The 17,138-nt window shown below is 51.5% G+C and overlaps 1 protein-coding gene across 2 annotated transcripts in view; it reads left to right on the forward strand.

The window, feature by feature from the left end:
* Nucleotides 1-5,378: 5,378 nt before the first annotated feature.
* TBC1D10A (TBC1 domain family member 10A) overlaps nucleotides 5,379-17,138 on the forward strand; it is a 30,277-nt gene continuing 18,517 nt past the window's right edge. Inside the window, exon 1 of one of the 2 annotated variants that reach the window (XM_069497171.1) lies at nucleotides 5,379-5,633. In XM_069497171.1, the coding sequence (XP_069353272.1) occupies nucleotides 5,425-5,633 (209 nt within the window). In that variant the 5' untranslated portion in view covers nucleotides 5,379-5,424. The remainder of the gene's footprint in view (nucleotides 5,634-17,138) is intronic. The other variant, XM_069497170.1, reaches the window with a different exon arrangement.

A 17,138-nucleotide genomic window follows, 5' to 3' on the forward strand; every position in this document is an offset into this window, starting at 1 on the left:
TAGTCACCACCCTATCCCTGCCTTTCCCCCTCAGCCAAGCTCAAAGCCCTCAACTTCAGATTTAGGACTCAGACAGCCTATCTGCAGTGCCAGTTGTGCGGCTCCATTACAAATTGCTGGACCTCTTGCATATTTAACTTGGTTAATAGGATGTCATTTCTCACCCTGTCTGGCATTTGCCTCCTGCCTGGTTGCTGGAAGTTTGTTCCAGGGGCCAGAGATGAAATGTGGCTTCCTGAAGTGGGCTTCATGGTTTAGGTTCCTAAAGTGAGCCCACTGCTGGTCGCTTCTCCATGGTCAACACCAGAAATCCCCCAAGTACTACTTGAGACTCATTCCCAGAGGGAGGGGGGTCAGGAGACCTTGGGGACTCCCGCACTCCAAGTTCTCCTTTCCTTCTTAGAAGTGGGGGTCAGGGCATGGTGTCAGGGCACTCGCCTCCACAGACTGGCTGACCCCGCAGGGCCTCCACGGCTGAGGCTGTGATTGGAGGCCAGGAATGGTGGGCGGAATGTGAGTGAATGGGCCCTTTGAGCCACCTTCTGAGGAGCGAACCCTGTTTCCCAGAGCTGCTGAATGAACATCTGTCCTGGCTTGCTCAGTTGCAGAAAGCCCATTGACCATGAAGCCTTTTGACCATCAGTGGCCACAGGCCCAGTACTGCACTTCCCGTTTAGGGCCTGCAGCATGTAGGTAGCGCCTTGCTGTTACAAAGCTGCTTGCACAGCTTTTCTGATTCTTATTGCAATCTCCTGAAGATTATCTGCCCCACTTTTAAAAGGAGGTGGAATACCCAAGGTCAGTAGCCAGTTAAGGCTCTGGAAAGCCAAAGCAGCTCATCTGCTCCTGGTGACCGCACTGTGTGCACTGCTCTACCTGAGCAGACTGTGACATAGGAAGAGCTATTCCTGTTGTGGGACTGCTGGGAAAACCCGGTGGGATAGAACTTGACACTTTCAGAGTCACTGTAATTTTAAAGACTTGCACTCAGGGCTCCCGGAGTCATAGACATTAAAGAAATGTCACTTTTAATTCCACCCACTGCTTGGAATGAGTAGCCGTTATGTAGCTCAGGGGAGGCCACTAATGATCAGATCCATTTCACTTTAAAATTATATGGTGTCTGAGAATATATACAACAGTTACATTAGGTTATGTTAGGCCATAACTTGAATGGAAATCTATATACTGTAACTATAGCAAGCATACATAGTATCCCTGTAATTAGAAATTGGAAAGGCAAAACATATCTGATATTTAAGGGTATACGTGGGTACATATACTACTAGTATATAAGATTTTCAGAAGTTTACTTTTTAAAAATAAAAGTAAAATGTAAGATCTTGGAATTACGATCATTAACTCTTGGGTATTTGCTCTTAACTATTTTGCATTCTTATGTTTTAATAAGCACAGAAGCAAACAATTCTAGGTACCCCTGGGCCCTTCAATCCATGAAGCAGGACAAGATAAACTCCTGCCAGGTGTGGTGGCACGTGCCTGTAGTCCCAGCTACCTGGGAGGCTGAGGCAGGAGGATTGCTTGAGCTCTGGAGTTCGAGGTCAGCCTGGGCAACATAGCAAGACCCTGTCTGAAAAAAAAATTTATTTAAAAAGATAAACTTCCATTCTTTATTTTTATATCATTACAGAGAAAGTACAACTGTTGAATTAAGCCTGTCAGTGTTCCCTATTTCTGAACTGTGGTGATTTTAGTTCAGCGATAGACATGTGACCCAGTATAAATGATTGACCCATGAGGGAATGCAGCCTCCTTACAATTGAACAGAACCTACCAGAACACTTGTGTGGATGTGTGAGGAAGGATGTGAGGCTTGGAGCTGCTGTCATGAGGGGCTCTAGCTTGAGCATGAAGCAGCCACAGGAAGGAATACAAAGAAAAAAGGAAAAATAAGACTATAGTGCTGGTGATACAACCTCTGGATCAGACTGTTCCTGAAGCTTACACTATGAATTATTTTAAGCTAATGGGACCCACTAAATACAGTTTAAGCCTGTTTGAGTTGGGTTTTTTGCTGTTTGGACCAAAAGATTCTTAACTGTTAGTCTCCACAATGGGATAAATACACTTGACGCTTTGCCTGCTCTTCATAGGCTGCTGGGCACCTGCTGTCTACCTTCTGGCCCTCAACCCTGCTGTTATGAATAAAGGATATCAATACATTCCTGTAGCCCTGGGAAGCATCTCTCATCTTTAAAAGAATGTCTACAAGAGCCGGTTCACCGGGATGTTTCACTGCATTGCCTAAGGCCTCTTATTTTGTATTCCAGTGAACCACGTGATTATGCAGGGCATTCTTTTTTGATCATTTATTCATTTGTTCGCTGCTCCCCTGCTTTTTCACACCAATCTAACTACACCATCTTTTGAGCCTGCTTCTCCTTCAAGGGGAAGCTTTGCCCCTGCTGCCCTGCTTCTTGTACACTATTCTCCCAGGTCCCCCTTAGAAGGGCTCCATCATTTCCATCCCTCCCTCAGCCCCCTACCCTAGCATTTTCTATGTCTTACCCAGCTTTATTTTCTTCACGCTGCCTGATTAATGTTCTATGCTTGGTCATGTTGGATTGTAAACTATTGGGCCAAGACTACTGTCTCATTTACTAGAGCATTGGTTATATTAAAATAAGTTACAGAGCTCTCGAGTTTGAAGGAAGCAAAGAAATGTAATCTTTATTAAGTGCCTACTATGTACTGGAGGCTTCAGAGGCATAGCTAATTGACTTCACCAAGTAATTTTGACATCCCAGTTTCTCAGAAGAGGAAAATGAGATTCTAAAATGTTAAGCAGTTTTGCAGAAGAACACCCAGTTGTCGAGGGGCACAGGCATGAAGTAAAGTCTTCCAAGCCATGTGCCATTGATTAAATTGGGTAAACTCTCCTGCTGCAGCCACAGGCTGTGGTGGGGAACACTCAAGATAATAATAAATTTGCACATGCTTTGCAAACTACAAATGCCACTACTCCTGGCTCCTATTTACTGGGCATCTCCATGTGCCAGATGCTTAGCATATATTGTCATACTGAAGTCCCAGAACAGTTCTTTGTCAGTATTATCATTTTACAGATGAGGAAATGAGAGAAAAGTGATTTGCTCAAGGCCAGAGCAGAAATTTGAATCCTAGGTCATTTGATATAAGAGAATGAGAAGAAGCTGGAGCATTATTGCCTTATCTGGAGTAACATCTATCCTGTCTCCCAGAGATGAACATTCAGGGACCTCTAAGCTGCACCCCACCCTAAATACTCTTGGGGTGAACATCTCTGTATATGTGCCCTCTCAAAGCTGAGTAAGAACATGTTTGGGATATGACCCTAGGACCAGAATTATGAAGTCAAAGAGTTGTGAATACTTTGCTTTGCCATGCTTGGGGCTTCACATCTGCTCCTGGTATATCTAGCTCCTCTCTCCCTTTCCTGGGTGAGGCCCACTCTGCCCTTACTGAGAGATGGGACTAAGCCTACCACACCAGAGCCACTGGAGAGGGAGGAACATCCTCCTAGACTGAGGGTTTAAGACCAAAATAGCCTGTGCCCACTCCCATGTCTGCTGTTTCCCTGTTTATGGAAAACCAGAAGCCCATGGAATGTGAGAACCACACAATGAAGTCTTCAAGAATGTCTGGGCCATGAGGCATCAAGGAAACGGCTGGTGAAATCACTCAAGGCTTAAGACTCCCCTCTTGCAGCCCTTAGCAGCCTGTCCCAGGCCCTGCAGCCAGGCCTGAGTCCTCAGTCCCTTCCTCTCTCTAGGCCTCTCTCTCCCACAGGTCTGCAGTGGAGTGTCAGACAACAACATGGTTGTGACTTGTAAACCATAAAGTACTAGACTTAAGGGAGGAGCTATCATTATAGCTCCAGGAGTTGACAATCTATGCGGTCAGAAGTTGGCTGCTGGGGGCTAAATATATATAGATAAAATTGGCCCATCCCTCCCAATATAAGCAGTTGTTAAAGAGCTGGGTTCAAATCCTGTCTCTGCCACAAGCTAGTTCTGGTACCATAGGCAGTAGGCTTGACTTGCCAGCACTTCAGTTCCCTTAACTGTGAAATGGAACTAATAATAGTATATACCTCATTGCTAAGAGATTACAAAAGAGATGGTGCAACCAATTTGGAAAACAGTTTGCCAGTTTCTCAAAAGGTTAAACAGAGTTACCATATGACCTGGAAATTACACTCCTAGATATCTACCCAAAGGAAATGAAAATAAAATATATGCCCACACAAAAGCTACTTGAATGATCAAAGCAGCATTATTCGTAATAGCCCCAAACCAGAAACACCCAAATGCCACTGATGAATGGATAAATAAAATGTGGTATATCCATGCAATGGAATATTATTCAGCCGTAAAAGGGGATGAAGAAACTGATACATGCTGTGACATCAACTTTGAAAACATAATGCTAAATGAAAGAAGCCAGTCACAAAAGACATTATATGACTCCATTTACATGAAATATAATAGGCAAATACAATAGGCAAATCTATAGAGACACAAAGTAGATTAGTGGTTGCCAGGGACTGGGGAATGGGGAGTGACTGCTAATGGGTAGAAGTTTCTTTTTGGGGTTATGAAACTGTGCTAAAATTAGATTATGGTGATGGGTGCATACTGTGTAAATACGCTGAAAACCATTGAATTACACATCTTAAATAGGTGAATATATGGTACGTTAATTATATCAATAAAACAGTTGGGAAAAAAAATTACAAGAGAAAGTAGGTAGACCTCAGGGCAGTGCCTGTGGCTCAATAAATGTTGGTCATTATTATTATTATTATTGGTCATTGGTATTACTCGTCTCCCACGAGCTAATTTAAAGCTCCAGAAGCAGTCAGCAGGGGGATGGGGTTGCCAAACTTCTATCTCAGGCCTTAAGCAGCTCTGAGACCCTGGGAGAGTCGCTGAACCCATTTAGGTCTCCTCAGAGTTCCTCATAAGTGAATGGGTGAAACAATCCCCACCCACGTCCCTGGGGTCTCGCGAGGAGCGGGGCTCAGGAGGCAGATGAGGAATCCCTGGCGGAAGCCTTTGGCCTCCGGCTTCAGCGCAGCAGCAGGTGACAGGCCAGGCCTGGGGCCAACCAGGAAAGGCCGAAGGAGCTCGTCCAGGTGAGTTCTTGTGATTGGCAGCCCGGGAAGGAGGGGTGAGGAGACGGCTGCCCCGCCCCCTCACGTCGGGCCTGTTGGCGCCAGCATGGGGGAGGTGGGCGGGGCCCGGGGTCGCCGGCGCCCATTGGGCGTGGGGGCGGGAGCTCCCGAGTGGGCCTAAAGCTCCGCCCGCAGCCTTGCGGCAGCCAATGAACACAGCGCGTGGGCGGGGCGGCGGCGGCAGCGGCGGCCAGGCGGCTGAGGTGGCTGAGGTGGCCGCTGGGGCTCAGGCGGCGGGCGCGGCCGGGATGGCGAAGAGCAACGGAGAGAATGGGCCGCGCGCGCCCGCGGCCGGCGGGAGCCTGTCGGGGACCCGGGAGAGCCTGGTCCAGGGCCCCGACGCCGCAGCCGCCGACGAGCTCAGCTCTCTCGGCTCCGACTCCGAGGCCAACGGCTTCGCAGAGCGCCGCATCGACAAGTTCGGCTTCATCGTGGGCTCGCAGGGCGCCGAGGGCGCGTGAGTAGCGCCGGGGGTCGGGACCAGGCGCGGTATCCACGCGGGGGGGGCCCTGGACTCGGACAGAGCCGCCCGCGGGACCGACCGGCATGTCCCCCTCCCGAGCAGAGACAACCCACCCCTTCTCCCCCTGCCCCACCCCCACCTCCCTCCTTCTCCCACAGACCCGCCCCCCTTCGGCAATCCTACTTCCGACCTAGGGACCGACGGGCGACAGCGGCTCTCCCCTACCCCCCCCCGACCCCAAGACAGACTGGCCCCCACAGTGCTCTCCCTTCAACTGCGGGACAGAACGACAGACACCCCCCTAACCCACCGCTGCCACCCTGGCCTTAGGGCTGATTGACTTTGCCACCCCCTGACAGGCTCACAGATGGCTGGTGCCACCCCCCAAACAGATATTTTCCATTTCTCCCCCCTGCCCCACAACCCGCAGACAGCCTGCCTCACCAGCCCCCTGCCTCCACTGCAGGAGACCTTAGGCAGACTTCGAAGGGACTGGCCGCCCTGCCCCCATCCCAGGACAGACTGACCCTTACCTCCGGGCACACAGCCCTCTGGAGGGACTGACACTGGTGTGCTCCCTCACAGACAGTACCATCCCGGGACAGACCGTCCCTTCCCCCCACGGAAGGTTCAGAGAGTGTTCCCCTCCCCCCTCAAAGACAGCTTTCTCTACTGCCCCTGGCAACAGGTGGGCCCATACTGCCCCTTCCCAGTACCACCTATAGGGTGACAGTGCCTCCCCTCCGGGACAGACTGTCAGCTCCAACAGCCAGAGGAGCCAGCAGGCAGACTCCACCTATGCTGTGGGGACATGCCCCTCCTCCCAAAACACAGGTCTGGGTGGGGGGAGCAGGCAGGGAGACAGCAGGGTTTCTGTTCATATAGCACACCCAGATGCCCCACCCCTAGAGCACCTGGGCACCCAGCTGGCAGACAGAGAAATGTGAGGCAGTGGAGCAGAACCTTCCCTCCAAGCTTTGCCACACTGAACCCCCTGAGCCCAGTCTTCAGATTGTACGCACAGGCTGGCAGACCCCCGAGGGACTCCAGATCCCACTGCCATCTCAGCTGTCCTGTCACATGAGACCAGTGCTGTGCACAGAACTGACAAGGCTCCCTCCTGACATGTGCTTCCCATTCAACAGAGACAGCCTCTGACAATTACCAGTGCAGGCCCGTGGGGCCCAGCCCTGACCCTACTCCAGAGGGTACCTTTCCCCGACTTCTCTGACCAGATGTGCCTGTCCAAGGTTCCCCCAGCCTCTCTCATGACTTAAGGAAGTGCCTTGACAGTATCTGAGAACCCCACCCCACACAAGCAGCCCCATAAAGGTCACTTCCGGGATTTTCTCCAGCCCCAAAGCCTCTTTATTCACCAGGCCTCCTCCCCCTTTGAGAAATCTAGGCTCCTCCCCTAAGGGGAGTTCCCTGCTACCTACTGGATCTGTCTCCTCCAGCCCCTCCTCACTTGCTTACAGCAGCTTAAGCCAGGTCCAGCCCAGGACTCAGAGAGCACCCCTCATTCTGATCCCTTGTCACGGTGCTTTGTCACAGTCCCCAGGGATCAGCTTCTGAGAACCCAAAAGAGATTTAGGGTGTGATTTTGAATTGGGGAGCAGTCACCAGGGATTAGGGCCCAGGGAGGGATGTGATCTTGAGAGCTGGGAAAGGAGTTCCCAGTTGCATTTGTGGGAGCTTGGAAAGAAGAGCTCAGATTTGTTGGTGAATTCTAGGGCATGAGAATTCCTACTACATTGTTCCTAATAATGTGGCCAATATGGACAAAAAAAAAAGAAAAAGAGAATTCCTACTACATGCTTATTGGGCAGTCAGCCAGTCTTAGGGTGCAGAGCAGTGTGATATAGTGGAAGAAGGCCAGACTTCCAAATCATACTTGCTGGCTGTGTGACCTTGGGCAAGATCCTGAATCTCTGAGCCTATTTACTTACCATAAAGGGCATCAGTAACACCTACTTCCAACATTAGTGTGGAGGTTAAATGAGATCAGGTATGCAAAGGTGCCTAGCACACTGTCTGGCACAAGTAGTAGCCCAGAAATTGTTAGTTTCCTTTCTTTTCCTTCTACGGGTCTGAGAAATGAGGAGAAAAATGAGGGCATATCTCTGGTATTTGTGGGCAGAGAGAGGCCCCAGTGGGAGCACCTCCCTTTGGCTGTAGTCCCCGACCACGCAGCCAGACATCTGTCTTCCCCACCCCACAGTCGCAAACCCAGGATGTGGCTCTGCAGACGCCCTGTACATCGCTAGTGTCGGTAGGGCTGGGGCTGAAGTGGGATCCCAGGTCTCCTCCTCTTTCCTGCCTCACTTTCTTGAGCTTTTTGGTCAACCTAAAACCTCTGGTATCTGAAAGTTTAGATGTTCCCTGCTTAGTTTTTGTTGTGATTTCAAAAAAGCCAAGAGTAAGTCCCTACGCAAGGCCTTGGAGGGGAAGTTATGGGAAGTTTCAGGGTGACCGCCCTGAACCCAGTCTTGTGGTTGAGGGCTAGGAATCCATGTGCTGTCCAGAGAAGTGAAACATTAGCACTGATGGCTGCAGTGGAGGTGGTGAGGACTCTGGCTCCAGATTAAAGGTCCATTTCAGCTACCCTGGGCCAAAGGTTGTCTCAGACTGTTTGGTTTTGGCATTTGCTGGGGATTGGTGGGATGGGGAAGAAAGCAAAGTCAGAGGCTACCTTGCTCAGGTGGCTATTAGGTACCTGACATGAATAGATCAAAAAAAAATCATAGACTATTTGAGCTGGGAGTGATCTTAAAAGATTGACTAGCTTAGCCCTTACTTACTACACAGATGAGGAAACTGGGGCCCAGAGACGCGAATAACTTGCTTAAGATCACACAGCATAGTGGCAGAACCAGGACTTGAATCCAGCTCAGGGTTTCAGACTCTTAGGTCAGTACAGTTGCTACCACCTTCATCATCCATAAATACAGCCTGTGGTCCCTGCAGGAAATCAGGTGCCAGACAGGTAGAACAGAATGTTCTTAGCAGGAACCTGCCTCACCTTCTCTGGCTGGGCTCAGCACTTCTGACTCCCCCAGCAGTGAAGGAGGCTGACAGGCATGGCCCAGAAGGGTACTAGTGTGTTGTCATTACCAGTTCATTAGGCTGATCAGCTTTAGAACTGGAACCAGATTATTCACCTTTTTTCCTCAGGCCTGTGGTGGAGTGAATGCTGCATTAATATTTATTTACTGGATGATTTACTGATAGACATTTCAAGTCAGAAAGCTGAGGGTGACCTTAGAGATAGCCATCATCACACAGATAGGTAAACTAAGGAGGCCTGAGAAAAGTGATTAGCCTCTCTTCAGTCTATTAGGAGCAAAGCTGGGAATTGAACCTGAAATTCCTGATTCCCAGCCCTAGGCCTTTCCACTTCTTCACCTTGTCTGTCTTTTAAGCCTGCTATGCAGGGAACCTTTGATGGAACTGAGTTGGTCCCTGCCTGCTCTTGAGGAGTAGCCAGAGGCAGCAAATGACCCTGTGGGTATTGTAGGCACAGACCAGGGTGCTGGCAGCATTAGTGCTGGCTTGACTGGAGACTGAGCTGAGCACTGAAGCCCGAGAAGGACCAGATGAAAAGAAAGATGTGTTCCCAGCAAGGAAGGGTGGGAGGAGTGATGTTACCCTTCCTATCACTTTGGGGTAGGAAGAAGAACAGACTTGTCTGGTGTCCCTTCTGCAGCATAGAGGAGGTGGTCAGGAAGGGAAAGAAGGCTGCAAGTTGTATACCAGGCCTCCTGGTCTGAGGGAGATGGCCTGAGAGAGGTGATCCCTGACCTCCCTCTCCTTTTCCCATGTGGTTGTCAGGACTGGCTTCCTAAGGCTGAAGCTTCCCACCCGGCCTCAGTCTGCAGGCCAGATGAGTGAGGAGCTCTGTCTCTGGGATCCCGTGGGTGTTGGCTTCCTGTTAGGGGAGTGAGGGATCTGAGCTAGGCCCAGGGAGAAACATCTGGAATAGCAATGTTGCCTTCTTCAGTTCCCTGTTCCCTGGGCCCTCCACTACTGGCCAACTGTGGCAGCCCTGCAACTTTGGAAATTGTAGAACTGGCTTAATTGGCATCCCTATTGTTTGATCTGTGCCAGTTTTTGTTGGGATGGGGCCAGGGCCCTGGCAGGCCAGAGCTTGCCTCCTTGCCTTCCCATCACCTTTTCCAGTTCTTAAGCTCAGAGCATCCACTTTTCTTGAGCAATTACAGGTCTTAGGAGAGCGTGGGGTGGTCCTTGGGTGGCCCATCTGGAAGGAGGCAGTTGTACATGTGGGGTCCAGATCTGTGGCTCTGTACCACAGGCCCCCCCATTTTCTCTCCTCTTTCCCTTCTGTCAGCCTCAGATGAAAATCCAGTTTGGTGGCCCTGTGGGATGTTCGAGGGCCTCAGACAAGACCTGACTGGTAAAGGAGGGGGCCGGTGCACCAGCTGCTATCCTGGGAAGGTGCCGGTGTGCCCGCCCGCTAGGAAACCCTAAGCTGTGGGAAAGAGATAAGGCGGTGGGGCCTGCTTGATGTTTTGTGCTCCCAGCATCTGGATCTGAAACAGGACCTCTAGAGGGGCAGCGAGGCCTGGCTCTGGTCCAGCCACCCAACCTGTTTACACGGAGGTGGGGGAAGGAAGGTGCTTTGTGCTCCCTCCTCACATAAGCTCTGGAGTCTGGCTGTCTGTGCGACCTTGGACATGTTTCACCTCTCTGATCTTCAGTTTCTTACCTGCAAAATGGTTATGATAATACTAACTTTGCAGGGTTGTTGTGAGACTTAAGTGAACTGATATTTGAAAAGAGCCCAGCTCAGAATGTTCCCCCTCTTACAGACTGGAGTGGCTAGTGATCCTGTCTTTTCATTTTCTACTTCCCACCTCAGGCTGTGATGATGAGTGTCAGTGAGGTCCAGCCCCCGTGGGCAGGAGTGAGCCCTCACTTCCCCAGAGAGGAGCGGTTATCCCCAGTCTGTAGATAAACACACTGAAGACCTGAGAAGAAAGCGCCCGTGGTGTGCCAGCTGGTAAATGGTAGAACTGGCACCTGTTTCTCGACATTAAATCCAGTGACTAAGCCTTGCTAAGGTGACAGCAGGCAGGGTGCCAGGTGCTTACTTGTCTCTGAGGCCCCCACACCCAGGGCAGGAGTTAGCAGGAACCTGGCTACCTCCCCATCCCAGTGTGGAGGGCAAGGCAGGTCTCAGTACAGGGAAAGTCCATGGCCTAGGAGAAAGGCCGAGGGAGGAAGATCCCTGGGGAGGCCCTGGAAGCGTGGCCAGAATCCACACTGCATGGGTCTTGTCCCCAAAATGCTGCATGATGGTCATCTGAATTTGATGTCCAGCCTGTGCCTTTTGGAAGTAGTGTTTCTTTGTAGATAAAGCAGGGATTCTGTTCCTTGTGCAGACGAGGAATTTGAAGCTTGGATAACCTTTGCAGTTAGTTAACAGTGGAGCCAGATCAGAGAGGGATTTCAGGTCTTCCGACTCTCAGCCCAGTGCTCCTCCAGCTGTGGCACTGCCCATTCTCTTCCTCGCTGGCAAGCCAAGTGAGCCTCTAGGCCCAGGATGCATTCATTGCCCACTAGAGCAGCGAGCCCTGCAGTCATCCACCCATTGCCACTGCCCTAGCTGGTCACTTTCTTTATCCTGCAGGCAGCACGCTTGATGGGGAGAAGGTCTCCTTTAGCTGATTAGTCTGCCCCTGGTAAATCTGCTGCTCTCCTGGCCCAGGGACACTCCCTGGCAGGGAGAAAAGTGTCCTGGCTGCCCCACTGGCAAATCAACGCTCCTTATGCTTAACCTGCTTAGAAGTTCCCACCCAGGATTTCAGGGCAGCTGCCAACTTTGGCTTTCTCTCTCTTACCCTTCCCTTCCCCATCTCTCCTACCCACATCCCACCCTCCTCCATTCTGTGTCGTGTCCTGTCCCGCTCCTCAGTGGCTGTCGCAGCTTAGCTCTTTGCTCCTCTTCAGGTAGGGAAGAAGGCAGCAAACTCAGCAGCCTGGAGAACAAGCCAAGGCTTACTTTTGCCAGCTTATCCATCTCAGCAGTGAGCTTACTTACCAAACATTTATTGAGCACCTACTCTGCCAGACCCATGATTGGGACTAGGGGTACAGAACTGAACAAGACTTCTGTGTCTTGTTGCCCTCAAGGGGTTCACAGATTGGTTGGAAACTAGAACCACAAACAGATCTTTACGGTGTTGAGTGATAAAGGCTGTAATTGAGGCATGAGGTTGCTCTGGAAGCAGAGCCAGCCCCACCTACAGGAGCCTGGAAAGAAGTGGCATTTGATCCAGGCCTCTGAAGGGGCAAGAAAGGGCATGGGAAGGGAAGGGGTGGGAGGGGACCCATGTGCAAAGTCCCTCCCAGAAACCACTGTTTGAGCATGTAGTGTGTGAAGAGCAGAGGTGACAAGAAGAGTGGGAGGCAGGAGGATGACGGGAAGCAAGGGTAGGCTAGGGAAGTGGGTTGGGCAGTCGAGTCTTGCCGTGAGTGTGAGGCTGAGGCCTCCTGTGTTTCAGGAAGGTTAGTCCAGGGTGGAAGGCGGTGTAAACAGGAGCTGGACCGCAGGCAGTGACTCCTACTGGGAGGATCCAGGGTAGCCCAAAGGGCTGCGGTGAGACCTGGAAGAGATCTGCAGCTATGAGGATGAAGAGGCCGGCAAATCTTTAGGGCTTGGCTCCTGACTAGGACTCTTGACTGTGGACTGACGGGGAGGTGGGAAGTGGCCCTGGCCTCTCACAGAGCCCATTTTGGAGCCTTCTGGCTACAGGGGGCAAGATCAGCTATGGCCTTTCTCTGAAGAGGGCAGTGAGATCTTGCTGACTCTGCTGTGTCACAGCCCCGGGCTCCCCAAGGTGCCTGGCATGGCTGGCATGCCAAGGGCACATCAAGGGGTTCTTTGTCTCCCTCCAGCAGGAGAGCTGGTTAGCTGACCAGGTTGGGGAGGGAGTGGGATGGGCAGTACTGAGCTTTGTGGTCTCTGCCTGGTAAACATACCGGATGGCAAGGAGGGCTGCAAGGAGAACCAGGCTGCTCTCCAAGGAGAGAAGGGTGAGGCCTGAGGGCATGGAAGACCTACCTTAGGGTGGCATGGCACCTGCGGGGGGGTAGGTTTGGGCCTTTGGGCACAGCAGAAACTCATCAAGGGGAAGCAGATGGCAGCTGAGGGCCTGCTGGACCTCACCTAGTGTCTTTATTCTGTTCTTGGAGCTGGTGCCTGAGCTGGGACAGCGCAAGCAAGTCCAGCACCTGTGAGAAGCAAACCCCTCAGCACTACTTAGGGGCAACACCAGCGGCTTCTCAGAGATGAGAGAGTCCGGCTGGATATGTGGATTTCGGCTTGTGTGTGAGAAAGCCCTCTGAACCAGGCACAGGGCCCAGGCTGCCCCGACCACGGGACTGATCCTCCCTCCTTTTCATCCAGCACGTTTACATGTGCAGCCCTGTGCTAGGCTCAGGATACGGACCTTGTCCTGCTCACAGGACTCACAGCCCAGCAGGGAAGTCAGCTAGTAAACAAGCAGTTCCAGGTGTGGCAGTGTAGGAAGGATTGTGAGGATCGAGTGAGATAACTGGATTAGGAGCGCAGCATAAACAAAGACTGCCGAAGCAGGGATGGGAGCCTGGTGTCCTGGGCCTCACCGAGCTACTAACTAGCTGTGTGACCTTGAGAAAGTTGCTTAATCTCTTTAAAACTCAGTTTCCCCCACGTAATAAAACATTTTTTATGGGATAATGTTGAAGCTGTCTACTTCTATCTAACATTCCGAGACTGACCTTGGAGTATATGAAAGATGCTTTGCGGCCGGGCGCGGTGGCTCACGCCTGTAATCCTAGCACTCTGGGAGGCCGAGGTGGGCGGATCGTTTGAGCTCAGGAGTTCGAGACCAGCCTGAGCAAGAGCGAGACCCCATCTCTACTAAAAATAGAAAGAAATTATATGGACAGCTAAAAATATACATAGAAAAAATTAGCCGGGCATGGTGGTGCATGCCTGTAGTCCCAGCTACTCGGGAGGCTGAGACAGGAGGATCCCTTGAGCTCAGGAGTTTGAGGTTGCTGTGAGCTAGGCTGACGCCACGGCACTCACTCTAGCCTGGGCAACAGAGTGAGACTGTGTCTCAAAAAAAAAAAAAAAAAAGAAAGATGCTTTGGGAAGTTCTTTGTGGGGTACCACCCAAGTGCGAGGGGTCATCACGGCGTTTCCCACAGAAGCCAGTGCTTCCACCATGCTCTGTTCCTCTTGTACGAGGACCTCTCTTTGTGCGCAGGACCAGTGGCCCTCATGCCTTTGGGGGTAGAAGCCCATCAAAGGATGCTTTGGTTTGTCTAGCTCTTTAGTCTGCAAGTGCTTTCATTCCTGTTGCCTTGCGGTAACCCTTATAGCAACAGTGGGAAATTAGTAGAGCAAGTATTAATGTTATTTTACCCTGTTTACAGACAAGGAAACTGAGGCTGAGCAAGGGATGGAACTGGGCCTGGAACTCAGGACGACTCCTTCCCAATTTTCCATCTTATACTGGCTTACCAAGTGGCTGGTGGCCACCATGTGGCCTCTCCTCCCACTCCTTGTCCCAGCCTTAGGACTTCAGCCCGGCTCCAAGTGTCTGCATTTCTCCTAACAAGCTTCTCGGGTTGTTTTTGTTGCTGAGTTGTTATGATAGATGGCACAACTCCTGTCCCAGGTCTCCACACACAGCCCCTCACATGTACCCCAAGACGAGCAGCTGGGTTGTGAGGGGCCTACCTAGCGAGGGAGCATAAGTGTGGAGGGCTCTTGTTCCTCCTCAGTGCACTCTGGGCCGTGGGCACTGTGTGTCCAGAAGTGATCCTTCCTGGCCTACCACTTTTGGAGGACACTGCTTCTTTCCCTTCCCCCTTGTCTTGGCTTCACAAGAAGGGAGAATCTAAACTTGGTCCTGGGAGAGCCCAGGTTGAAGACACCAGCAGACCTGCCTTCAGGTCCTGGCTCTGTCACTTTCTAGGCATGTGACTCTCTGAGTCTATAAATGGGCCAGGCTGGCATTGGGAGGTGGGGTGTTATGAGGATTGATGGTGATGGTGATGGTGTTGGTAAAGCACCCAGCACAACGTCTGCCACAAAGTGAGGGTTCCATGGAAGGATGGTGGCGCTCACAATTCAAGTGTGATTTCACCTCAGGCCTTTGGCATAATGGTGAGGGAGCAAGGCAGAATGGGTGTGAAGATCTGACTCCCCTCACTTGCTCTGCCCACCCACCCCAGGGCTTTGGGGGTTAGGCAGGAGCTGGTTCCAATCAGCTTGTGGTCTGGAGCTTCCCGGCCTGCCAGGGCATGTTGGGAATCCCCCCGCCGGTTCCTTACTGACTCACTGGGAACAAGGCCCTTATCTGAGGGCCTGATCTTCCTTCTCCTTGGCCTGTGACGACAAAGCAGAAGTGAGAGCAGAGGTGGGCCTTCTGAAAGATTCAACTCAAGGCGTGCAGCCATAGTGCTGCCCGGGGCCTCTGCCCTCCTGGCAGTCATTTGGGGAAGGAGTCCCTGTTTGCTTCATCATTCCCACCACTCTCCTGCGTTTTTTGTAGACTTTTATGCTGAGCTTCCTGTCCTGCCTCTGAGTGACCCCCTCTGTCCTCCTAACATAGCCATGGTAATGGCATTTCACAGAGGAGCCCTTCTGGTGGACCAGGCTTTCACCTGCACCACCTCATTAAATTCTGTGAGATACACTTATCATCATAATCCCATTTTACAGAGGAAGAAACTAAGTCTCAGAGAGGTAAAGTGATGGGTCAAGCATCATGCAGTTTGTGGCTCTGAGTACACTGACCTCCAGGCTCTCTGGGAGCAGGGTTGTGTGCCCCCAGCCCAGTGGACATCACTCAGTACTGGAGTTGAGTGACAGCGAGAGAAGAGCAGAGCCTGGATTCACTTCTGGGCCATCCCCTGCTCACCGAGGACTTGGCCTGCTGGAAACCCGAGTTTCCCCATCTGCACAAGGGGATTGATAATTAAAGGACCTGTCTCACAGGCTAGTCAGGAATATTAAATGAAATAATGCAAGTTAAGTACTGACTACAGTGTCTGGTGCATGGCAAGTGCCTGGCAAGTGTCATAACAGACATTCAGTTAAGTTAATTGAATATTAGAATTGTAATGTTGTAAAAGGCCATTCATTGTCAAGCAGATCTGTGCTCATCCCTGTGCTGGGCTTTGAGGAAGCTGTAGAGCTGGCATTAGGCCAGAGAGGATGCCCTTTGTCAAGCCCTCACTGTGTTTACCCACCTGATCCCAAGGTAGAGGACAGTAGTCCCATCTCTTGCTGACAACATTAAGCCTGAGGTCACAAAGCTAATGAATTGGTCAACACATGTTTATTGAGCGCCAGGAGGTACCAGGCACTATTCTAGGCCAGGGACACACTGCAGAGAATGAGCCCAACAGAGCCCCTGCCCCCGGGGATGTACCTTCTCATGGAATGCTGCCTCCGCGGAGTGGACAGGGGGGTGGAGAAGCTGCACCTGCTCCACGGGACTGCTCACGTTCCCCAGGCAAGCCAGGCCCTTTCCTACTGCACTCGCACACACTGCGCCTCCTGCCTGATGTGTCCTTCCCCCTTCCCAGCCTGGTTACTTCCTGTCACCCTTCAAACCCCAATTCAAAAGTCAGCTCCCCTTTAAAACTTAACCCAAACAGCCCTGCCTTCACGCTAGGGACTTCTTGCAGTCTCCTAGCACCTTTTACGTGCTTCTGTGATAGCATTTCTTCTGTGTGTGCTAGTTATTTACCCACTCATCTGTCTCCTCTGCCAGACTGACCTCCTCAAGGGCAGGGACCGCATGTTATTCCTCTTTGTAGATTCAGGGCCTCTCTCAGGCTCTGGAGAGATGTGTGTGGAATATAATAAGGGGCTGATCGTGCTCTGTCCCTGGAGTAGTTAGGAAAAGCTTTGTAGAGATGAGAGGGAGTTCTGAAAGAGGCCTCCTAAGATGGTGGGACCAAATTAGAATGGGGGAGGGGGATTAAGGGAGGGTGGCTCAGGAGAGGCACCTAGACATAGGACTAGGGGAGAAAGGAGGGATGTGCAGGGGAATAGGAGGGCCTGAGAGCCAGGGCCTGAGCTTTCTGTTGGACAGGAGGGCACTAGGGAGCCGTGAAGGAGTCTGGGCAGATGAGGGGCCTTATACAAACAACAAGTCAAGACTAATTTTGGTAAGATCTAGCAATTTGGTAAGGATAGGTGAGGGCCATACATGAGTTACAGTGGCCCCTGAGTGCCTGTGATGAGACTGTGGTCTGGGGACCCACTCACCAGCAATTGCAAGCAGCACTGCCTGGTAGAGCCTGGGGTTTGGGGAAGGGATGTGTTTTGTTGAAACTAGCCTCCATACCTTTCCCAGTTGTCAGAGCTGCCCTGGGGGTTTCTGCTGTGGTCTGAGCAATTCCTAGCTGAGTGTGTGTGTGTGGGGGGGGGGGGGAGCAGGGATTCCTTGCATTTTGGAGCCAGCAAGGCTG

This window comes from Eulemur rufifrons, chromosome 21, assembly GCF_041146395.1.
Source record: "Eulemur rufifrons isolate Redbay chromosome 21, OSU_ERuf_1, whole genome shotgun sequence".
In the NCBI taxonomy this organism is placed as follows: domain Eukaryota; kingdom Metazoa; phylum Chordata; class Mammalia; order Primates; family Lemuridae; genus Eulemur; species Eulemur rufifrons.